The sequence below is a fragment of the Hesperophylax consimilis genome, chromosome 27 (assembly GCF_061612785.1).
Source record: "Hesperophylax consimilis isolate HC1 chromosome 27, BYU_Hcon_1.0, whole genome shotgun sequence".
Lineage (NCBI taxonomy): Eukaryota > Metazoa > Arthropoda > Insecta > Trichoptera > Limnephilidae > Hesperophylax > Hesperophylax consimilis.
Genome location: NC_142862.1, coordinates 21,568,310 through 21,594,759, shown reverse-complemented (window position 1 = coordinate 21,594,759; position 26,450 = coordinate 21,568,310). Strand labels below are relative to the sequence as shown.

General features: G+C 35.5%; 1 protein-coding gene across 1 annotated transcript; it reads right to left on the bottom strand.

Annotated features, from left to right (window-relative positions):
• Positions 1–398: 398 nt before the first annotated feature.
• Positions 399–10,313, bottom strand: Toll-9 (toll-like receptor 9). Its single transcript, XM_089648332.1, has 7 exons — positions 9,861–10,313; positions 7,444–7,711; positions 6,862–7,061; positions 5,090–6,553; positions 3,772–3,908; positions 1,625–1,752; positions 399–1,233 (listed from the first exon to the last, which is right to left on the bottom strand). Exons 1-7 carry the CDS (start codon positions 10,228–10,230, stop codon positions 1,020–1,022), a joined length of 2,781 nt encoding a protein of 926 aa, XP_089504458.1. The 5' UTR covers positions 10,231–10,313; the 3' UTR covers positions 399–1,019.
• Positions 10,314–26,450: the final 16,137 nt, after the last annotated feature.

Here is a 26,450-nt window from a genome sequence, read left to right as displayed (position 1 = left end):
GATCAAAAATTAGACGTCGTGTTCGGAGGTTAAAATTATGAAATTCAATGGATTCGGTATAATTTGAGAAGTTTAAGTTTAGTTTATAATTTATGTGTCTAAAATTTTTTTTTAATTCTTTCTATTCTTTCGATATGGGCTTGGTATAAAGGAGTCCAGATCGGTGTATAGTGTTGACGCCGATTGAATGTCTTTCACTTTCCTTACACAGGAATAATTAAACTATAATATGGATTTTTTTAAATAAACAAACACCAAAAAGAATCAACAATTTATTACAAATTTTACGTTTTATAGTCGAAAGCTAAATTTCGTCGAATTTAATTACTACGAATTTAGTTCAAAGAATCGTAATGATTGCTGCCTCAACTCTAGCTCCAAGCATTGCTTCTCATCCACTCCATCCCGTAACAGTTTGTTTGCGGCCAACTCAAAGAAACATCACAATGGAGAATGGAAACTTATTGGAAGGTGTACAGTGGTTCACGGACGAACGCGACCGAATCATACAACAAAACACAACGCAGTCTTGACACACTCTTCATACTCTACTATTCTCTATTCTAATTCGTAGTGTACACAAACTACTGAAGTATACCGATGCTTGACATGCCCCACCTCAAGTCTTGGTTGTGTTATATTTTCCTGGAGCGTTCTCGACATCATCTTTCATTTATTTTCGTGACAAATATATTACCATATTTTGGTTTTTACAATCATCAAGGCGTTTATTTATCGCCAGTTTCGCATTCTTTTAGAATCTCCACATATGATCATACTTGGTTTTGCCGTATATACGGCTCAACAATCTCTTATCCACGACATTCAGTCTACATTCGTTATTCCTTTGCCAGTCGCATGCCTCACTGCCATACGTCGGAGTTGGTATTGGACTGCTAGCTTAGCTTCACTTGTCAGTTACTTTTTTACTAGCGACTACTATATTAGTCCGCCATCAATAGAGTTTCCTTCATTCACCCTTCTGAACAATGAGCTATTGATCGATTGAAACAGGCAGTTTACGCAAAGCTGGTCCGCTCAGATGCTAGTTTCTTTCCATACACCAGCGCTTTCCTAAGCCTCTTCCAAAAGACCCCTCGCTCGCTGAGGTTCTTTGGCCAGACGATGTAGGTCTTAGTCATCATGAGGTAGTGCAAGGTGGTGGGCCGCTTGCTCCGGGGGATGTCTTCCAGAAGGACGAGGATCAGCTGCTCTCGTCTGGTCTCCAGGAGTCTAGAAAATAAGTAATAATCGAGTGTCACTGGCGTCCGAACATCATAACAACATAAGGAGAGGAAAATCTTGGCCCATCAGGACGATCGGATTGGAAAACACGATCCTCGGCAATGAGACAAGGAATCAAAAAGAAGAATATTAGTTGTTTGTTTTTAAAAATATTAGAACGTCTCCGCTGGACGTAATGATATATGAAGACGTAGCGATAATGGAAGAATTTTGTGCTTACAGGACGAATAAGTGTTGGGAGGTCTAAACTTTTGAAGCTGGATGGTGTGGATGCAAACACTTCTGCATTAGGCATTAAAAATGTAGAGAAACAGAATAGAGGCGGTTACTAGAAAATTAATGCTGATGATTTTGCATGTATGTTAAAAAGTATTGTTACCTATGCTGGGCCAGATGCATCTCGAACTGACACCAGTGGCTCTCTAGGAACTGGTTGGATACCACCATCATGAGGGTTCGGGATCTGTCCATGCAGGAAATGATGTTCTCGAGGATTGATAATCCAACCTACAATCAAATTTAGATGTAGGGGAGAGAGGGGGTAGTTGTAACATTTTTTCGTTCTTTCGATGGAGTGACTAAACTATTGAGTATTTTAATTGAAAAAAGCTTTTAAATGATTACTCATTTTAAATACAAATTTATTATAGATTCAGGAAAAAATATGGTGGGAATATATTTTCAAATATATGAGTAATATTTTTTTATGAATCTATAATAAATTTGTATTTATAACACTTTTTGTGGAAAGAGTCGCTTGTTACAACTTACCCCGTTTTTGGGGCAAGTTGTAACTAGTGTGGGGCAAGTAGTAACGTCATATTAAAACAACAGGTTTCATTATTTAAGGCTTGTATTATAAAACCAACAAACACATAATAAGACTATTGTATTTCTTACGAACTAATGAGGTGAATACTTATCGTTTTCTTTAACAACAATACTCATCTTTAGACTCGTATAGCATATACTTAGGTAAATTAAACTTATTAAAAAACTCAATTATCAGTGAAAATATTTTGTTATAATTTGCACTTATAATCGATATAAAACGATTTTTTTATAAGAATTCTTTAATTTTTGTATTTCTCGACTATCACAATCAATGTGGCATGCTACATGGGCTTTAAAAAGGAAAACAAACAAATCTTACATTATTTTTGGTCAAAAGTTTAAAGAAATTAATTCAAACAACTTATTTCCTCAACCTTCGCTGCTTATGCTTCGTCTTCATCAGATTCACATTTTATACAAATGTACGAAACAGGATCACCTCTTACACATTTAACGTGTGACCACAGTTTACAGATCATACACTCGACCCAATCTTCTTTGTCTGATTTGCTATATTCTTCTCCGCAAATCAAACATATCCATTCTTCTTCTTTAGAATATGAGTCTTCATTGAAAACTTTTTTCTTCACTTTATCAATCTTGGTCTTTTCAGGTCTATTCACCTTTGCTTTACCAACCTTTACTCATGTGCAGGCTTGGGGCAAGTTGTAACAGGTTACTACTTGCCCCTTAAATTTTGCTACAACTAGCCCCAAACCGAAATTACTGAAATTTTTATTTATAAAAAAAAATGATTTTCTTTGGTTATGTGAAAGTACCGTAATACGATGGCTTAATAAATGCTTAACAAAATTTAATAGAAATATTTTTCAATTTGACACAGTGTGATCTTGAAATCAAAATTTACGAAATAATATTTTTTAGGTTACCTGGCAAAAAAACGCACTCCTGCAGACAACCGGTCAAGGGCTCTCCCGCACTGTACTGACTGCGCTTACGTCGTAAGCCGTATCTTAAAGGGCACGTTGAGTTCAAAATCGAAACAAAATATTTGAAACCGGCTGAGTTATTAAGCTGTTACTACTTACCCCCGTTACAACAAGCCCCTGGCTCCCATACCTACATATAAATTTATTTAGAAATTCACATATATTCATGTATATATTAATTTATATAGAAATTTAGATTATTAAGAGAGAAATTTAGATGTACTTATAAATTTTGGAATATGAATGAATTTGCAGGCGATCTTTATCCGTTTGAATCAACCATTCTTTACATCGAACGAAATCATTTATTCAAACGGAAATATTGGAGGCCTTGCGTTTTATTAAATATTAATATTTTAACATAGGTATATTTAGGAATGGTATGTGGAAAATATTGAGTCAGTCTGCCGGCTGGCTGCCGACTCAGCATCTTGAGAAGTTCAAAATAACAAAACTAGCACAACTGTTCAGAAAATGAACCGGACATGGGGCACTGAGGTGTCCCTTAGAGCATATGTCGTTGATGGGCCAGCCCTGCGCAGGTGCAATTGGAGCAGTCCGCTCCGGGCGACTTCCAAGGCGACAAGGAGCCAAGGAATCAATACGCTGGTAATACCTAACACAGCGCCCTTGAAGTGTCTCAGGGCCGACCCTGCGTCGTGGTTATGAATACTGTGTGGAGGGTTTTATTAATGAGGGGAGGGAGTGAACCAGAATTAGTTTGCTTTTGATTTTGTCATACCTGGAAGTCTCTCTCGTGAAGGCATACACTGACTGGCGTGTTGTTCTCCACTTCTGGAAGGAGCTGCTCTAAGACCCAGGGTCTGTCCTCGTCACAGTAGCTGACGAATACGTCATATGTGAACACCTTATCAGAGTCTAGAAGAAACATCGAAGTTAAAGTTATGCAGCTCAAAACTGGTAGGAAAAATCTGTAATAATTATTATGTGTTTGACCGGTCGGTGGCCGAGTTGACATCGCGTTTGGGTCCCACCCAGGCGTAGTGTGTTCAATTCCTCGGCTGGCTAAGTCCTCCATCACAATACAAGCAACATTTTCAGCTTACTGTGGTGGTAGTAGGAGATTTTCAACCGATTTACGTTATCATTATCAACCGATTTACGTTAGAGCACAAATTTGTTGTACATAAATTTTAAATTTTGACCCAAAAACGCCCCTTTTACGACGTCACTATGCGTTGCCGTGGCTCGGTATGTCTTTGCAGATAGAAAAGCAATAGCGCGTGTTGATTTAACTTACAACAGATGGCGCTATTTAAACAATGATTTGTAAGATAAATCTTAAGACTAGACAATACCCTAAAATAAAGCCAAAATCTTAATGGCGTAAGTGAAGCAGCCATGCACAAAAACATGCGAGGCGGTCCTGGAGTATTGGACAGAACTGCGGTTGAATTTTCCTTATCAAATCTCTAAAATAAAGTGGGAGTCTTAACGACATATGTGATGAAGTCGTGTGAAAACAATATTTGACGCGCGCCTGGCGTAATGGACGGACCTACGGTCTTTTTTTTTTTTTTTTTTTTTTTTTTTTTTTGTTATTTGTTTTTGGGGTATTATGCCGTGTTGCGCTAACTCCTTCTTTAGCCAACGTTTCGGACAGCATTGCAGTGTCCATCATCAGGGCAGATGTCTTATTTTGGACCTACGGTCGACTTTTCCCTATCAGGCATAGAAAATCGATCTTTCCTAGAAGTTAATTTGAATTATTTCTGATGAACGTATTACTAAAATCTCGAATGTTTCTAGAGGGATCCCTCGGGAAGTTACTAATGCAACGTATTGGAAAATAAAATTGGGTGCTTACCACTAATTTTGCAAACCGTTTTGGACGAAATATTTTATTATAAGGTCCTGTTTTGTTCATTTTAAATATAAATAACTTACATCCTTAGAGATCCATCTAAAAATATTTTCGATTTTAGTAATACGTTCATCAAAAATAATTCAAATGTGAGCGTCGAGAAAACCCCCGTTATTAGAGTCTTTTATCGCCTTAAACGCAAGCAAATAATAACCTGATATAAAAATGAACTCACCGTTAATAAGAGTTTCTTTTCCAACAATACTCAATATTGCTGCATTTTTCAGCGTCATGAAGAAATATCTGACGTACCAGCGTTTCCAGAACGCCAGAGCGCCCAGAAAGATAAAAAAAGCCACAGTAGCCAGAATCACCACAAGGAAAGTTGTCCTGTTCACCTCGCTCGTGTCTTTTTCTTTTGGACCTATCTTCTCACAATCACTGATATCATAATAGCTAGCAGGGTTATTGGACTTGTAATCCGTACATAAGTTCGTCTCATTCACATAATCTAAGATTATAGTGGTAAAATTAAAGAGGTTTTCTAAATCAAGGTTTATCACTTCGAGTTCTTCTTCGTCATGCGTACTGTGGTAGAGCACATCAAAATGTTTTGAATCGTTGAAATATACGAATTTCTTGTTTCTTGTGTCCAAGACTCGGCTGTAATAATTGAATGCGTTTTGAAAAGCAATGCTTTCACTAACTTTTTCATATGCACGGACGTCTGGTGAATATGTGATGTCAGATTCGGAAGCGTTTGAATACCAGTCCGGGTAGAGTTCTATTTCTTCTTCCAAGCTTGACAGACCATTTCTCATCGCTTGCGCCACGAATCCTTTCAGATAACAGTTGCAAACGAATCCATTATTAGCCAGACTAAAGAACCTTATGAATTTCAAGTCTTCCAACATTACTGTGGTCATGATGTTGAAACTATTGGAAGCCATTCGCACCATCTGCAGATGTCTTAAGTCAGAAAAGACTGGAGTGTTCCAATTGCCTATTCTGTTATTGTTCAAATCTAGAATGATCAAGTTTTGAAGTTTACTTAAATGGGTATACTCCACCGTTGTGATATCGTTATTGCTCATAGACAAGATCTTCAATTCTGTCAGATTCTCGATGAAATTGATTTTGTGTATTCCCAAACGATTTGCGAATAATATTTCCAGTGATTCTTCGATTCCTTTAAATGCTTCGTTTCCCAAAAGATCCAAAGCAAAGTTTCCAGAAACATCCAAGTACTTCATAGTGGTATTTGCAAACAGACCCTTGCTTATTCCAGGGAACTTCGTGTGACAGACGGATAGCCTTTCAACTGTTGATCCAAGCTGTCCAAAAGCTTTTGCGCTAGCTTGGACAATCTTTGTGAAAGATAAGTCAAAAGAAATCAGCCGGATCAGCGGCTGGAAGACATTTGTAGCAATACTCATTCCGTCTACAACTTCTGGAAACCCCTCAGTTTCATCAGGTAACGAGTTATAACTCAAGTCCAAGTGGACAAGCCTGTCGAGTCTCAAAAAAGCCCTATCTGATATCTGGTAGATTTTGTTGTGAGAGAGGTAAAGCCTTCGCAGGTTTGGTAGAGACACGAACGTGTCAGGTTCCACAATGTAAATGGAACAGTTCCTCAAGTCCAGCTCGAGGAGTTGTGGCATTTTCAGATTCTTCAAGTCTCCAACCCAATTAGTCTTTCCTGGAAACAGATTTTTTTAAAACGCTACAGTTAAGTGTATCTTTTCTTGTGTTAATTATTAGTAATAAATAATATGTCATTATTATGGATGGTGCTTTAAGGAACATTTTTTTAATCGCGTTGAATAGATAAGGTATTATTTTATTTGTTCATTGGTATTTCGTATAATTTACTGGAAAATTAAGGTACTAAATTCTGACTGGAAAACATTTTAGAATTTATCGAGTCGAATAGACAAGTCAAATTCCGCACTGCTATCTCAGATGCTGATGATGGTTTGATGGGGCAGCTCTGTGATGAGCGCTCACCTGTCATGGTGTTTCCGTAGTTGGGGTCTGTGTTTGCGACCTCGGTGAAGTCCGTGGCGTTGATCATGACGATGTATTCACTGCTACTGCGCTCCATAGCGGCGCTGATGCCGAAGCTGTTGCCGAAAAAGCTCAGGAAGCGCAGTTCACGGAAATGTACGGTGCTGGTCCCATTATTGTTTAGGTAGAACAGGGGGATCCTGTGAAGAAGAAATGGGTTCAGTGGGTCTTGGAAGACTAAGCGTAGAAGAGCATAAAAAACTAATGTATTTAACTAGTAATAGAATAATTTATGAGAATCTAATTTATAAACCTAGGATGGAGGACTAAATGAAGGGTGGAAGAACAGTTTGCTGTGCAGCAGCGGCATAAAAACACTAAACTGCGCGTATTGAAAAGTAAGTCAAAAACCAAAGAGAGAAATTGGGAAAGTATCCAGAATGAGACGGGCCAGAGCGATCAAAAACGGCCCATTGCAATGCAACGACCCAAATTTTTCGAACTCTTTAGGTTAAGAAGATATAAAATCATTAACGCATAGAAAAGAGAAAACCTTACGACGTCTCCGCAATACAAATTTACCTGTCTAAACCGTTTCTTGCCAAGCTCAAAAACACCACACTCTCCAGGTTGCCCAAAGTGAAAGAAGGCTCCCAATCCGGCTCGAACAGCTCCGGGTATATAAAGTCCAGGTTGCCGAACAGGTCCCTGTCCAGGGTGTCAGGATTTAAAGGAACCGCCTTGCCGCTGGATGAGTCATCAGGGCCCGTGACGGTGCTGTAGATTAGCATCAGGCGAAGCTCGTTCACTTTGTCAGGGTCGAAGGATAGGTCCATCCTTATCGAGTTGTCTGAAAATTGTCAACTTGTTCACCAAAAACAAACAACAGAATGTGATAAACCTACATATAGTAATATAAACAATAACAGTTATTAATAAGAAATCGGGCACACAATAAGTGGGTCGCCAACATCGTACACCCATACTACTGAATATCGTAGCTAATCCCCGTTTTTAATTCTGACAGTTGTCTCAGAATGTTTATCGTTTTTGATGCTTAAAAATAAAACATCCTAATGAGTTCAAACTAAATTTTAATTACTCTTAAATCACAGAGCACTTTTTGAAGATGAGTAGGGAAAATAACTATTTGTAAATGGGCACTATCCACTTATTCACTTATAAGGCAAGTTATGTGTAATGGGTTGAAAATTTTTATTTTTAAGTAGCCCCATTAGAAAAAGTCAGCTGGAGTTACACCTTGACTCCTCGGTGGCCAGTTGATGCCACCTCGGCGACTAATTAATCTTTCATGAAATAAATCGTGAAGAGCAGCTAACTAGTCATTTGTTACGTGAAAAACATTCTGAGACACCTTTTTTTATGCACCAAACGCATAATTTTAATTGCATAGCCTCTTTGATTGTCCGTGCAATTTAGTCATAGCTCGGTAACAATTGGCACGCTTCCATGCCATATCTTCCTGTATTTATATTGTCTATAATCTTCACCCTGCGAATATCAAAAGAGGGACAAGGATTAGCATAGTAAATAATACTATTTAACCTGTTCGCGGAGCAAAATTGACATGCTAATAAAACTAATACATTTTTAAAACTGTGCCCGTATAGGGCTGGCCTTGTTTTTGTGGACAAATTTTTAATCACGATGGCGTACATCTGCCCTAATGATGGACACGTTAAGGCTGTCTGAAACGCTGACTAATTGAGAATTTAGCGTAGCATGATTTAGTAAACCAAAAATCAATCACGCTAATACTTTTGACCGTGAGAATAATTTATTATTAGTATTGATTTGACAGTCCTGCATTTTTAAAAGTCACGTTTTTTTGTAATTTATTTTTACGATTTGTATAATGATAGGTCAAGATAAAAAAAAACTTTCCACGTGCACCGTGGGCTTTATTTAGCTGTCGATAAGATGATTGTCGAGAAAATGGATATCGATTATGGCTGACATGGTTTTGGTATCATGACAATTTTGATTGTGTGCCTTGGGAAGATACAGCCGAGCCGTTGAACTCAATAACGAGTCGTAGAAATTACTTGTTCTCATGTGACTAATGTCAACCGTATACATATGTTGGGCACGCGTTTGGCGTGAGTGACTATGCACTGGTACAGAAGAGATCAGTGACGACAGTTCCTCGGAGCATCTTCCATTGTAATACCGGTAGAAAAAAGTACAACATACCTGCAATCCATTTGTCAATATAGAGGAATCTATCAAATGGATCGCACGTTTCTGAATCAGGGTTTTTTTTAGGTATTTTGGGGATCATATTAACTTTTTTTTTCAAATGTTTCTGGCTTCACCCTTCAAGATTGTTCTAGACAATCATTTCAAATTATAAAGAGAGGGAAGTTGAATTTATGTATTAATATTGTTTAAATTCGCAAATTTCAAAATTATATGGAAGATTGGCGTCGAATTCAAACACAATCCACAGAATGTACAATCTCGTCAGTCAAGCGCGTGAATTTTAAAAATGTGAGAAGGAACTGAACAATGTTCAATCCTCATTCGAATAAGTGAGGATACTTATTTTTTGGAGTACCTAATGGGGGAATTGTTGAAACCACGGTTTTGATGAAATAATCCTTTGAATTGAGACATAGCAGGTTTCCTTGGATTGACTAGCAATGTGCCAATACTCTTTCCAAACATTGCGAGATCTATCTTTGATGATAGAAAAAATGTCGGAGAGGGGAATGTGCAATATAAAAATTGTTCCAGATTTTGGCGACCGTAAAGATATTTCTGTTGAGACTAAAGAACATATTGTTCTCGGGAAAATATGGTGGTCGAGATTTTGGTTATGGTGAAGATCGCTGCCGTAACTTTAGCTGTCGATTAACTGTGTGTCAGTGAAACTACAGCATTCCTAAATTGATTTGATCAGTTGCCAGTACCTAGTTACAATGCAACAACAAAAAAATTTAAACCAAATATCATTTGAGATAAAAATGTTGTCTTACTCAGCGTTTGACTCAGCGACCCATCTTCCTGGACCCAACTTTGCACCTGAGTAAAGCCGCCAAGGAGACATGCTCCCAAATCTTCTTCATCTCGTATCATTCCAGCATTTACTTTTAGTCCAGAACACAAAGTCAATAAAAGCACTGCGAACTTTAAACCTGTATCAATACTACAAAATTCACTTGATTTTATAATTATTATTTTTACTATATTTTCACGTATTTTAAACACTTTTAGATTGTTTTTTTCGTTATTTCCGCTGGAGTCTTTTCTTTTGTCTTTATCTATTATTATTTTATCATCTTTTGATTGTATTAAATTAATTTCCATATCTTTTGTCTTTTTGGTTGGTTGCTTTAATAGAGTCATTAAAATGATGTTTGTTTTTGGTTGTTCTAAGTGTTCGTATTACTTGGTTATATAAAATTAATATGTTGTTGTTATACCTTTGTTATGTTTGTAATATTAAACTGAATAAGTATCAGTTTTTGACAGTTGAATAATATCGTCATCTGGAAACTAAAATAGGAACATATATAGAATTTACAATACAAATGATACAGACGAACAATCTTATCCGTAGAGTTAGTCGTTAATACTTTATATATTGGTTCTACAAGGAATGGGAAAAAATATATTGGATAGCTTCTCTTTTATTTATTTCTTAATTCATTTCTATTCTCTTACATACGGTTTGCATAATAAGTACCAGTCATACAAAAATGTTATTGATCAGTATCTGTATGTGTTAGTTGACGTATTTTGTGGGAGAACCTGTGCTGCCGTGTTCGCATGTTTTAGGTAAACACAGAATCGACTTTGAGATTCTCAAGGAGGATAATGTGGCTCTACCATCATCTTCTTTGTTTGAAGTAAAAATCTTAATTTTTTATTTTGTTTCCCATTGAGATGAATTAATTATCCTAAATAGTAATTAATCGTAGATGTCCAAAATTAATTTTGATGAAGTCGATAATACAGATTTTTTTAATCTCGATTGAAGTAATTATTATTCACTCGTGTCGGCTCCTTATCACGATATTATTCAATGACAACGTCGTACGACAAAATCAATTGTATCTATTAGGCCGTTCGCACACGGAGATATATGCAAGCGACTCGAGTTTTGTGCGCGTAGCATACGCGTCGCTTCCGAGTATCCGTCATACTATTTGTGTTTGTACACGACCCGACGATGTGTTCACGCTACTGTCAGTGCGGGTAGCGCGCATTCGTAGCTACCACTCGATTGACATAAATGGCATCTGATTTAAATTTGTTTTGAAGGTGGAAAAATATCCATGTTTGTAACTATAATTTATCGGAATACGTATGGAAGGATTTTACGGAGAAGTGTGGATTGAGATAAAATATCTCGGCGTTGAAATCGATGAAAATCTTCGATGGGACACTCACATAAATAGCATTACAAAGAAACTTACAAAGCTCATGTACTACTTTAGAAACGTACGCAATATACTAAATAAAAATGATCTATACAAAGTCTACTGTGCTCTTTGCCAATCACGCATAGAATATGGGATTATTGGATGGGGATCTGCCTCAAACCTTCACATGAAGCAGCTCGTTAAAACACAAAAAGTAATAATAAAAATAATCCTGAAAGAACCCATAAGAACTCCATCAAAAGAAATTTTGTAAAAATTTAACGTGCTCAGCATTATAAAACTGTACTCAAAAAATGCACCAATCAATTTTAAAGAAAAATATTAGTACCTTGCTGAACAACACACCTAAACTACAAGGACGAAATTCTCAAATCTACTAAACATTCCAAAATTAAATACATCTTTGGCCAGAAAAAACACTATTTCCATGCTATAAAATGATATAATGCCCTTCCTATTGAAATTAAAAACACCATGGATATAGAAAAGTTTAAAAAAGACATCAAATTATGGCTAACTAAACATGAAGATGAGGAAATCATTAAATTGATGAAGTAACCCCAACGCAACCAACAGACAACAAACATAAATACTTTTTGCTTAATTTATTTTATATTTTGTGGGAACCAACAAATTAGAAGATGAGGAAATCATGATCAACACAAATACAACAAACTACAGTCCGCCTCGGAACAGGAATACCTAGTGAGGAGGACTGAGAACAAACTACATCACTTTATATTTTAATTTTACTTAATATTGTATTTTTTTTACTTTATATTGCCGTTAAATAAAAAAAAATTAAAAAAAGATAGGAAAAAGTTCAATTTGACATAATTCCCGTGTAGTTCCTTGGAGGTGACGAATGCCTTACAATTACTATTTATTTGATTGTATGTGTGAACCCAAAATCATCTTTTAGTTAGTTTTTTTACGCTTACATAAAAAATATAGAGTAGAACGATATTATATTCATGGTTCGAGTCACTTGAAATCGTAGTAAAGCGAAACAAGACTCACAACAACGAGGGTTTGCTCAAGGCTTACCTTTTAATTAATTCCGACGAATTTGTTACGACAATTCATTTTTGTTTAAGAGCGATCACTGCGGATGTAAGTTATTTATATTTAAGATTAATAAAAATAGTACCTTACAATTACAATATTTTGTGTAAAACGGTTTTAAAATTTTATAAAACGTTTTTCGACTATAAAATTAGCGGTAAGCACCAGATTTTATTTTTTTAGACGGTGAATTGGTAACTTCCCGAGAGATCCCTCTAGAAACAACTGAGATTTTATTAATACATTCATCACAAATAATTAAAATAAACCCCACGGAAAGATCAATCTTCTAGGCGTGCTAGGGCAAATTCACCCATAGGTCCGTCCATTACGCCGGGCCGCGTGTCGAATATTGTTTTTACACGACTTCATCACTTATGTCGTTGAGATTACCACTTTATTTTAGAGATTTGCCAAGCAATTACTTGCGCTTTTATAAAAAAGCAAAACGAATAAACTATCATTCACAAATCACCTTATAAATTACTTTGACCCCCTGCCGTAAAATCGGAAACGGAACGCACAAACAAATTTACAAACAGATGAAATGCAAAACGATTTATTTATTTATTAACGCCCTTGTTTGGGGCTTTTACATATGAATATTGAAAAATATACCTTATTTATTGTACATAACTGAATTGCTTCATTAACAACATTTTATATTTATTTAAAGACAAATTGAAGATGTCCACTGATTTGGTATAATTGTTTCCCTCCATTAGTATTCCGGACAATGAGGAATACATATAGTAGTTACTCCCAGAATTTCTGCACTGAAATAAATCTTCTAATATTACGTTGTGGAATCTGGAAGCTTATCAATTCTAGCAATACCAGACTATCAGCTAAATCATTTAGAATTTTATATATAAATACCAAGTCAGTGAAAATTCTTCTGTGTGACAATTTGAGCATATTCATATAATTTAACAGAGTGTTGTATTTCAACATAATTGCTGGAATACCCATTTTAAAATTTATAAAACGCAAGAATTTGTTTTGTATTCTTTCAACAGCTTTTACATAATACTAGTATATTATAAGGTAGGTTCCAGACACGAGAATTGTACTCAACAAATTTATAACAGAACTTCGCTACACTCAGTCAGATAAAATATTATTACAATGAATCAAAATGTCATTCATAATTATATATCTAGGTATCCTGACAAATGATGCATTCAATTTTTATTATATTTATAAGAAAACTTTTTTTTATTATATTAAAGCCGTTTTATTGGGGAAGGTTTGGCGTAATCGGGCGATATGTCAAATGCGATAGTACTTGACATTGAATTATTCGAATAATATGACGCTATAACCGAGATCTTTTTGTAAGTGATTTCGCTATAACCGAGTTGCACTGGACATAATCATTATAAATATTTAGTTGGTAAAAAAAAATCCCCGCAGTGATATGCAGTGAGATAGGCAAACAACTCTGTATTGGCACACACTCCTTGCTTCATTCATATTCATACATAGTCTCACACATACTTTTTTGTTATTTTTAGGTCTTACATGACCCGACTCAAATATTTGATAAGATTCTTTGTTATTATGTAGAAAAATGTAGAAAAAATCTGGTAAATATACAGAAAATGAGGGCACGCTCAAAATGCACATTTTATTTTAAAAACACTGTATCAGTTAGATAATAATGAAAAATAAGTATTTCAGTTTTCAGAAATGGAAAATAAAGCATCTTAACAGCTATTTCATTTAAAAAATTATAGTTTGACTATTTTGTTCGCACCATGCTTTAATTAATAAATAGTTTAAAATAAATCGCTATCTGCGTTTCTCTGTTTGTCCGCTCAGTTCATTTGTATTAAAGTATATATATATTTAGATATATCCAGGGTTTTTCAATAAGAGGTGTTATTTTGAATAGCCCGCTATTTAGGTAGATGTTACTTTTGTTGCTGTCATTTTTTAACATTTGACAAGTTTAAACTACGCCATTAATAAAAATGGAACGATACACGCTTCAACAAAGCATTGAAATTATTAAAATTCACTTGAGTGAATCAAATGCAAATCATCTTGAGTGATGAGGCCCATTTCCACCTCGGTGGCTTCGTCATCAATCAAAATTGTCGCACCTGGGGCTCGGAAAACCCCAAGAGTTATTGTTGAAAAGTCTCTCTATCCTCAACGTGTGACAGTTTGGTGCGGTTTATGGTTCGGCGGAGTCATTGGACCTTACTTTTTTTGAAAATGAGGCTGGAGCAACAGTTACGGTGAATGAATTGCGCTATCGAGAGATGATTAATGATTTTTTATGGCCGGAATTGGATGGTATTGATCTGGACAACGTTTACTTTCAACTAGACGGTGCTACGTGCCACACAAGCAACGAAACCATTGATCTTTTACGATTAAATATCAAAATAATACCTCTTATTGGAAAACCCTGAACATATTATTTTTTTTTAAAGCGGAGACGGTTTACACGTAGTTCCCGTGAGCACTTAGGCCATAGGTCCATTGCGCTATCTCCCATTTTACCTCAATCCTTTAACAACAACCCAGTCTCTTTAATAAAGTTCACCAGGGTTGTCATTGGGTATGTGGCTATGTCTTCTGGTTCTACTGTATGTCTCCCCAGGTATCTGAGCCTAGTTCCCACCAGGGCAGGACATTGGCTCCATAGGTGAATTGGAGTCTCTTCACCCTCTTCACATTTCCTACATCTATTGGTGTTTTCCACTCCCAACAACTGTATGTGTCTCCTGAGATGGCAGTGTCCCTTAGTAGTCCTACCAGTTCCCTCAGCGAGTTTCTGTCCATATCTAATAGTTTCTTGAATCATCTAGGCCAGGGTCTGGTCCTTTTATGAGTTCTTTGGATTGTCTAATTCCAGGGCCCTCTCAAAGGTTTATATATATAATTCGAAAAGTCGATGTTTTGTAGTCAAGTCGTAAAAAAATATTTTTTCAGACGCTTACATTGCTAACACTGGCTAAACCTTATGAGATAAATTAAATAATGTACTACAGAATTGTATACCTTAAAAAGGCGTACAGAAAAATTTACAATGATAAATGTCTTAAGACGAAGCTTAATGCTATATCACTATTTTGATTCATCTTTATAACGAATTGGTATACGTTATGAATACCAAAAAATATGCTGTAGATAAATTGAAGAGTTTCCTACCATTTCTCTTGAGTAGAATACAAATAAATAAATAAAGTTACTCAATAAAAAATATTAAGATATGTATGAACGCGTAAAGGAAACAATTTTAAAAAAATATATCATTATAGCTAAGTTTATCTGTGACAGTTTCACTTGATTAACTTTTTGCCATCTTATAAAATAATTTACAAAATAAATGAAAACTACTTTTGTGCTTGAAATCGAACGTTTCTAGACTCCGTTTGTCAAGCGATTTTAATGCTTATTACCTACGATATAAGGTATACCAAGAATATACACATTTTTGGCTTGTTGCTTCCTCTTAAGGATAACTCTTAAGGATAAATTGGTAGAAATTTTAAAACCTTGGGTAAATAAGCCTGTCTCGATTTTCTGCATATTTACCGAAAATCATAAAATTGTCTCCTTTGCTTTCTACGTAGTTGTCGACAAAAATTTAAAAACAAAAAATGTCATTAACCTTTGAAATATAAAAATACATCATTGCCTTTTGGTTATGACAACATATTTGGACAGACCGACCAAAATATTTTCATTTCAACACATTAAAATTAATCACCACATTATTTTTTTATCACATCACCAAATTATCACTTCATTGAAGATTTTTTTTATTTACACCTTTCACAAAATCAAAACACAACCGAAACCATTTTTAGCATATTATTTTAATTACGTATTTACCTGTTATAAGGTAGGTAGGTAGGTATAACGACTTTTTTAGATTTTTATTTTCCAAAATGGCGGTGTTTTTTATTTTTATTTATTTTAAATGTGGCTGCCGTTTGAAATTCGCTGACAGCTGCCACTTTGGAAAATATAAAACAACTGACGTATGATTATCATATCTTCGTTTGTTCAATTTCCTATCAGATAAAAATGATAAGAGTACCTAACAATTATGTTCGGGAGTTTGGATTTACCTTATGAAGCAGTACCTATCTTGATTATGATTATTTAAAAATAAAATTATAGTGTTTCTACCCGACTTTGTTCGAGTTACGACGCTTTATTTGGTTTTGTTTTCTTATTGAATCTTAACCCTTTCATTCCCAGTAGTAATTCAAATTAACATGAACTTTGGGATTTTTTTACCGTAACCATGAAACAGTTATTTGTATTACTTTTGTGTTATGTTTATTTTACCCAACTATTTAAAAAATACCCTCTGACATCCGATGTTAATCCAAATTAACATAAAATAAAAAATAAATTAAATAGGTACTTACCAAAATTTTTCAAATACATCACAGTTCCACCAATGACGTTACAATCTATATAGACGTGCTGTGGAAATCTCAAAGTGGCAATTCAAAAGCAAGTCAATTTTAGTGCTTTCTATTTCGTAGTTTTAGTATTAAGGCGATGCACTACGTCGTGTAATATTTTAAATTGAGCCGCTATCAATAACAAACCTTACGTAGATGGCGATAAGGTTTAAATTAACGCTTAACACCATCCGCCTGTTTTGATTTATGCAAGAGAAAAACATGGCCAAAAAGTTCCTTTTATTTTATTTTGTGGATGTTCAGGCATAATTTTTTTCTTCGATCATTTTATAAATAACTTAATTTGCCACACTATACAATAAAATTATAACCGAAAATGGGTTCGTATGTAGGAAATTTTGAACTTTAAATCAGTTTTCATAGGCCTTATACATTATTTTTTTCTGGGCTTATAAAAAGACTTATCTAAAAAATACTCGTATTTATTCTACTCGCAGTATTTAATTAAAGCATCTGAAACATTTCTAAACCAAAAAACACATGATTTTGCATTACTACGTAGTGCATCGCCTTAAACTGCCACGCGTCACGTAAGTTCGTGAACTACCTCTAATTAAAATACATTAAAAAATATCCTAAATTTGTGTGATGAGAAAATGTTTACTCGCTAAAACATTCGTAAACACACACAAATAATTGTATTATTATAAACAGTACAATTCTTTTGATTGTTTCGCAAAAATTTTCAATGCCATTAGAGAAAGCTAGACAGCGAACGTAGAAACACATAGGTACAAGAAGGATTTGGACATTGCTTCGACTGTCAATTGGAGAGGCAAAATTTAAATTAATTAGTATAAATATATTGTAAAACTAAAGATTAGAAATTAAATATTGAGAGTGAACTCAGCGGTGAGCTAGACCGCAAGCGAGACTTGGCCTTCGAAGAACTATAGTGGGAAAGAGAGGGAAGATGCCCGAAGACCCTGAGGAAAGAGTGAGCATCTTCTCACTGGGGACAGGGCGGAAAGGCACCAGTCCGGAAAAGCGGAAAGGAAAGTCCGCACGGTCATACCTCACGCTAGCTCAAGGCAGTGGGGGAGGCGCAAACGGGTCGCGTAACAACTTTCTAGGGGATTCATCACCTGCGTTAATGCAGGGACAGGTCTATCCCACCCCCTATGAATAAAATTGACTAACGATACAGTAGGTACATTTCGAAGTACAGTTCCAGCATAAATAAAAGATAAACAGAGTTAATTAAGCCTTTATCTATCTAGAATCGGTTGTCATACGCTGTTGAACGAAATACCTACAAAATAATAAAAATGCATAGCAAAATTAAGAGAGTTAAAGTTGTGCAATTTATATGTTGTTTATCAACAAACTGGAGACCGCACGACCTTTACAAAACTGCAAAATATCAGTACAATGTCATCAGCATCGCATTGACAGTGTAATGTGGTTATAATTATAAGCTAGAAACACCAGGAAAATAATATTAAACAAATTAGCCTAGCATCGTATTCTAAGTTCGTAGAATGCATAACAGCGATACAAGTAGAAAGTGCGAGGCAATGGCGAAAAGGTAAATTAAAAATAATATAAAAAGTGTTAGAAATCAGAAATAACCAAGCATGAGTAATATTTTTAACAATTCAAAGCATACACATAAAGAAAACGAGTGATAAAAGAGATTCCAAGGAAGGCAGGAATGAGTTTAGTCTAAATCAGCGACTCTCATAGGCACAGGCCATCTCTCTTCCCAGGACTTGACGTACATTTTCAGTCACTCGAAGTTCTCCTTATTCGAAACAAGGTCAGCGTTCCACGCTGGTTATTCCACGTAAACCTTTTTTGTCTTACATCCTTCGTTATTTCGCAGTGCCAAAGAACTGACTAAACAATAAAAGATTTTAAAATGTAACAGATTAAAATAAATATTCGAATACAACCAGGATGGGTATCCTTTACATTAAACTTCTCGACAGCAATTTTTTCGACAGTCACCAACACCCAACATCATAAAAGTCGTGGAAAGGTTTATCTGTCTTATTGGGGAGTTTGTCCGTCGTATTCTCTCCTTGTCAGAAATGAACGCGAAGTTAATGTTGTGAAATAATATATGTGGGTTTCCAGACATATGGCATTATTGTATTTACATACACGTACATGTTTCAGTTCCGTTGTTCACTTACATAAATAATTATTGTACTTTATCTGTTCATCTCTCTGATCAATAAGCTTGCACTTTTTCTATACCTAGCGATAACGCTATCCGCTATCTGTCTCTCTCATTAGAAAACCGACCTTATCTCTATATTATCTGCTAAAAGTATATAGTTCAATTACTCTATTTGTGTTTCAAATCATAATAAAGACTAAACAGATACCTTTATACAGGGCCGGAACGTCTAAATCCATTTTTTAATACTAAACTTTACATAAATGCCAGTGTATATTTAAGAGCTTCCTTCTTATTCATATAACATTAAAAAATAGGATACAATAATAAAAAAACTTTCTCGCAGGATTCATCACCTGGGTTAATGCAGGGACGGGTCTATCCCACCCCCAACGAATGAAAGTGATGAACGATACAGTAGGTACATTTCGAAGTACTATGTATAAAATTTGTAGAGTGTGATATTATGGCAACTTAGAACGTTTTCTTCCTAGTACACTTCACCTTTCAAAAAAAGTGCATCAAACGGTAACAAATGTAATTCGTTAAATTAAAGCAATCTTCTAATCTGTATAAACAAATACATATATTTGTTTATATATATATATATATATATATATATATATATATATATATATATATATATATATATATATATATATATATATATATTTATCCCCTCTCGTACTATGTTGATCTTGCGCGACGGTACGCCAGGTATATGTTGATCCGTTTGCATTTGTTGATCCACCTCGGATATGTTGATCCATTACCCAAGCTGGCATACATATGTAAATCCCTATAGATCAACTTGTGTCATCGAGATTTAGCTGTAAGCCACGCCCATTTTTCGGTCGCATATACATTTTACACGATTTATTTTGTTGATCTATATATTTCTGACAAACTTGACGGCTTGCATGCGTTGTAAATTGAAAACCGCCGATTTCGCGCGCGTTGTGGTACTTTTTAGATTGTGTTAGAACATCCATATTCTATGAAAATGACTTTGTACTTAAAGAGGATAGACTGCCTCACGAGTATTTATATTGAAAAACTTTCGCAAACATCAAATCCATGCTAAAAAAATCTTTTGAACTTGATTAAACAAAAATTGTAAATTTAATACATCATTTACTACGTTTCGTGACTTAGCAGGGGTGCCCGGGTTCATGGGGTGAGGTTTGTCTGGGTTATTTTATAAGAGAAATTTTGAACTTTGATTGAATAAAATTTTATTTTAATGTTTCTTGTACCATCTCTCCCGACTTAAGTTTCTTGTAATGATTAAGTTGAAACAAAGCGTAATATCCATAATATGTGCCTATTAAAATTGCGGCGATTAGATTGGTGAGAATTTAATAATTTCAAATTTTAAATTAAAATTGCTATAAATTTATTTAAATTTGTTGTTTATTAAACATGGCTAAAGTCATTTCAAGCACCGATTCCAACCAACGATGTTTTAGTATATGTTCGTCAATCAACAGGAGCCATAATGTCTGTACATCAGAGCCCTCGAGAACTATTACAATTATGTGTACCGCCGCCCCGGGAACCATTTATTAGATAACCAACACCCCTACCATAGGTCACGGCCAACCTTTAGCGAGATTGTTGTTTATTTCTTATATTTTTTACATCATTTCCACACAGGAGGCCCTGAGGAAAATCGTAACCCTCAGGGCCTATGTCATCTTTGTGAATGCTGTGTTGGGGGAATTTCGAAGGAAAGGAAGGAGAGTGAGTTCTGGGAAGTAAATAGGTTTGATGGGTGGGTAGTAATCTGGGGTTCAGTGTGTTTGAGTGATATACATAAGAATCTAACTCTCCTACTGCGTTGCAAGGCGATGCGTTGAAAGAGGACTAATCGATCCGGCCCACCACGCAGTTATTAGGCAGGCGCATCCGCCGCCAAGCCCCTCACATACCTCATCCCATAAAATCGGGCACTCCTGATAAGTCACCAAACATATCAAACAACTTGGAGAGACCTAGGGCAGAAGTGTGGGTTATCCAATAAATGGTTCCCGGGGCCGTGGTACACATACCCTCCTCCCAAATTGTGATAAACGTCTACTTTCAAATGTAAAACATAATTTAAAACGTACCTAAATGACGGCCTCTGTTATCGAGGGGTAAGGCTATCGACTAGCAATCCGAAGGTCGTGGGCTGAAATAAATTTTACTAAAATTAATTTGTACTATTTTACAATTAGTGTTTGGCAACCAGATCTGAATAGCCAGGTACTATCCCAACTTCCTCCTCGTCATCTCCTTCGAGGTTCACAATATCTTCAGTCTCACGACAACCCCGATTTGGGATGCCATAGTCTCACTGGCTCCAGGGACTCTGGTGTGATATTCATATTTTTTTTTTTAAATGAAAACAGAAATAGTGTCAGTGAATAACATTCATTTAACATGACCACCCAACGAAAGGCTGATTTGTTTCACAGTTTATGGATGACACGTGCAGTGCTATACTAATACCAGCTAGAGGAGAGCGTAAAACACTTCAATATTTTTTTATTTAAATTTTGATAATTCCTCGATGATTCATATTAATGTTTCATAAAAAAATACAAATGAAATCACACCACATCCAGACAAAGAAGCCGATATGTTTTTATACACTAAAAACGTTTTTTTGGATATTCTATGTATGAAAACTAATTTCGTTAATAAAATAATACTGTATTGTGAATTTGATCAGACCTACTCTTCGTTGTTAAGATAATGCACCTGCGGACTCAGGCCTCAAAGTAATAATACTCTAAGTCTCTAGCCGCCGGCCGGGATATAACGACACCCTGATTAGAATACATTTAATTGTTTTGTCTTTGATATCATAAATATTTTTAATAAATTAAAAACGGCTATGGAATTCCACGTTTTGCCACCGCGATACTATTGATTACTTAACACGGCAAAATATTTCATAACGACTTATTAACGATTCCAGAATGTATTTTATTTATTACTGTTTTAAAAATTTTTCTGTTTCTTTAGACGATTTTTTTTATAAAGTGCCTATAAACTACATTTTATTATTTATCCACTGGAGCGATTTCTGCCATATTTTAGACCGGTCGGTGGCCGAGTTGACATTGCGTTTGGGTCCCACCCAGGCATAGTGCGTTCAATTCCTGGGCTGGCTAAGTCCCCCATCACAACACAAGCAACATTTTCAGCTGACTGTGGTGGTAGTAGGAGATTTTCAAATATTGCCAGGTTATTCTTAACCCGGGAATGTTTGTCTTTCTTTTCAAAAATTAGTTTATATTGTTTATGTTTTTATGTTTTCGGGGGATACCAGTACAATTGACCCAGTACTACAACTAAACGTCAGTTTTTTTTTTAAAGTTCTGTGAATACAGCTCCCAAGTCTTGCTCAAGTGCATGTCCGTCCGTAACACTTAGTCAATGTACTTATTTGTTCGTTGTCCTCTCGTTCCTAATGTGAAGTTGCTATTTTAAGTTTAATTCATAAATGAGATCCCTGAGGCGTATGTGTGGTTAAACCATGTTTGATCGTGTGAGGAATGTGGAGATCCGCAAAGAGTGCAAGGCTGATGTAAGCGTAATGAGTAAGATTAAGAAAGGGACGCTTAGATGGTTTGGGCATGTAGAGCGAATGAGCGAAGATAGGAGTGTGTAAAGAGGATATATGATGCAAATGTGAATGGTAGCAGAAGTCGGGGAAGCCCGAGGAAGACATGGCACGATCAAGTGAATCAGATACTCGAGTCGGGTCATGTCAAGAGTCAGAATAATAGAAGAGTATTATGAGACGATGTATGAATGTGACTGAGGCAAGAAGTGTGTGCCAAGACCGAGTTGTTTGGCGGTCCGTCCTCTCTGTCTACCCCTACGGGGAAACGGCGTGATCGTTAATTAGTTAGTTAGTTAAATATACACGTTGTTTGGGGGAAAGTTTTATCTCATTCATAAAAAAAAACTTTTTTCCTTCTTTTTTATTGAGATTAAAGCAAACTATGATATAAACATAATTTTATTTTTTTATTTTATTACACTAAATAGTTACGGTTCGTGACTAGACTGATTTTCTTGATGCCAGATAGTGTATTACGTTAAACATAATTGAAATTTTGAAAAATTATTATTCAACTAATTAAAAAACTTCTTTATAAGTTACACTCTAATTTATATTGGTTTATCGATTTGTTAAACTCACAATTAATACTGGGTTTAAACACACCCACTTACTTACTTTTTATGTTGAACTTTCTTTTACTTACTATTTCATGCTTGGGTATATTTTATATTGAATCCATCTTATTAGTGTTTTGCTAATTTGCACAAAATTTTATTATATGTGTTGCTTTCTTACAATTAACTCCATTTATCTTCTTATATTCAATTATTGTAATCAATGTAAATGTATATTTTCATGTAAAAGCCCATTAGGGCGTAAATAAAATAATAAATAAATAAATAAATAAATAAAAAATACATAGAAACTATGTCTCCACCCAGTTGGGCAGCGTTATGGGGCGGATTAAGATAGGGTCTGTAGGAATGAATTTATTAATGCGGGTCTTAAAGAGGCCCGGATTATATTGAGGAAGAAAAACAGATGCCGATAGCTCGTTCCACATACGAGCCGACTTACGATAAAACGAGTCGGAGAAACGACCCGTTCATATATGTATAGATAACATCAACTTAACTGTGAACGTGTATTCCGCTCGTGTCCGTCGAGTTGTCGAGTATCAAGCACGTGCACGGTGCACTGGGGATCGATGCTGCTAGCTCCTTTTAACAGGCTCTAATAAAATATCTGTAGAATAGACACAGCATACGCACATTTCGTCATACATGATTTTACCGTACATATGCCTCAGGGATCTCATTTCTACAGTATTCAGTCTACTTTCAGCCTTCTTCTGCCAGTTCCATGCCTCACTTCCATATATTAGGGTAGGTACCAGCACTCCATTGTGGACTGCTAGCTTCGCTTCTTTGGACAGTTTTTTCTTAGCTCCAACCTCGTCCAATCATCCATTAATTACCCATTATAACCAAGAACCCGGCCACCCCTACTAAGTCACGAAGCGTAATCAGGAGAGATGGTAATAGATGCAAGTTCAATATTTCCCATATAACATTATGCCTTTTGCCGCCATTTTGGATTTTGATGGTCAAAAGTATCCCTCAACCAGTCTCTTTCGATCCGGCCCGCCACGCAGTAGGTATTTTTTTAATGGATTTGATTTTTGCGAAAGTTTCGTTTCAATCTAAATACGCATACATTTCTTATAAACAATTCAAGCAACAAACAGTCGAATGAACACGTCATTTTGATTTGAAACGGTACCATCTCACAGTCATTTCATGCGATATCCGACTCTAGAGACTAATACTTTGAGTTCAATATCACAAAAGATTACGGAATCAGATAAAACCTTGTGATGAACAGTCCACCGATTGCTCTTGATTGGTTCATTTAGTAAAACCATATATAGGGACACAGATCAACTTTGTCCAATAACTTCTTACCTGGATCAACATACTACGGGAATAGATCAATATATATGAGATCAACATAAGTGTGCCAATTTAGGTAGATCAACATAAATTATGCATCCGATTTCCATACAAATTTAGAAAATTTTATGAACAGTATATCAAATGGTTTTTCTGGCAAACTGGCAACATTGATAATTATTGTACCACTGTTGTCAATTCATTCAGATGTATTCCACAATAGCCAAGTTATATGGTGTTAAAGGTGGATCAACATAGTCTAACAACTTCTTACTGGATCAACATACTACGGGAAGAGGTCAATATATATATATATATATATATATATATATATATATATATATATATATATATATTTGTTTTTTATGGTTATTAAAAAATCAGTCTTATCATTGTCAAGACCGTCAAAACCCAAATCATGTTTTTTTTAATGTAAGTATTGTAGTTGTAAGTCGCTAACCTTAAGCCATATTTATAAATATGTATGTTAATAAATCACTTTTTTTCGAATTCGTAACGATGGTATATAAAAATGTTATCTTAATATATAAAAATCACGTGTCACTGTGGTCGTACACGCTAATCTCCGAAACCGCCCAACTTGGATCCAACATGAAATATAGGATAGTTTTGGCGTCAAAAAAAAAATCAGAATTCTTACCCAAAAATACATAAAACCACAAACTTTAACTTCCCTACATAGCAGGCGGTCTGTGGCAGGACAACGTCTTATATTATAAATTGCATTCCAAATATTTGAGTTGAATTTTAACTGGTTTCGAATCTTAACCTATAAAAATTCAGCCTGCAAATGTTTGTGCTCGCAAAACTCGAAAAGTAGTCCACCGATATCGAAGTTGAACGATCGCTGAACATTTCAAAGTTTGTTATTATTAGTGCCAGGATATTGATAAGATTCCATAGTCTCACTGACTCCATACGTTTGAGCAGTTGGAGCATATGGCCCAAAAATTATATGTATGTCTGGTCCTGTCAATTTATAGATAAGCAGTGTAATGATTACGTCACTTCTTCTTCTAAGTTTTTTTGCGAAATCGGTCAAGAAACAAAATAACAATATTGTCATAATGATCGATCAGAAATAATGAGATATTTAATCAGATATCCATTATGAGCTGGGATTTTTACGGACAATCGGTACAATTATAGTAAGTACGTAGATGTTATTTGTCCTCAGTGGTAATTGAATGTTTGGGCCAAAAGTCAATGCCGACATAATCCATTTTATTACATCAGACGACCTGATGACAAATTGAATGCCAAGATCATCAGCTTAAAAACGTAAAGGGAACGGAACCCAAAAAATCAACAACAAAATATGTTTATCTGATTTTTTCCTTTGTTGGTACTTTCACCCTTCAAGGGAATATGAATTAATTTTTAGCCAAGACAGAGAAGGTGAACTTATAGGTACGTACTTTATTTAACTATGCAAATTTCATAGAAAAGCCAAGAAAGACAAAGAGAGGGCAGGATGACGCAAGAAGATGTAGGATGTGACTAGGAGAGCCAAGCAGAGTCAAGAAGCGGGAAAAAAGCGAGAGGGAGCCAGAAGAAGTAATAAAGAAGAAACAAGAAAAGTTAAGAAGAGACAATAATAAATAAGAAGAGCCAAAAGAGACAAAAAGAAGCAAGAAAGAGAGAAGGAGATGCAAGAATAATCAAGGCAAGTCAAAAAAGCTAGTAGGAGTCAAGAAGAACTATGTATAGTCAAGAAGAACTTAGATGAGCTATGAAGGGCGAAAATATCCAAGAAAAGTCAAGACAAGCCAAGAAGAGCCAAGAAAATAACCAAAAAGAGACCAGAAGAGCCAAGAAGAGTGATGAAGAATCAAGAAGAACAACGAAGAGACAAGAAAGGATCGAGAAGATAGTAGAAGAGTCAAGGCGAGCCAAAAAGAGGCAAGAAAAATGAAGACATTAAAAAAACAACAATAACGCCCAATCAATTCCTTTATTTTTGCCCATCCTAAATTCCAATATCGGATTATTAGGTTACCA

What these genes read in the sequence shown, in the direction of transcription:
- Toll-9 (XM_089648332.1), bottom strand. Translation starts at nt 10,230, where the DNA reads ATGACTCTATTAAAGCAACCAACCAAAAAGACAAAAGATATGGAAATT. An exon ending in GCAAGAAACGGTTTAGACAG is followed by an intron (nt 7,062 to 7,443) that starts GTAAATTTGTAT and finishes TCTTCTTCACAG; the next exon opens with GATCCCCCTGTTCTACCTAA. An exon ending in ATGCATCTGGCCCAGCATAG is followed by an intron (nt 1,234 to 1,624) that starts GTAACAATACTT and finishes CTTATTTTCTAG; the next exon opens with ACTCCTGGAGACCAGACGAG.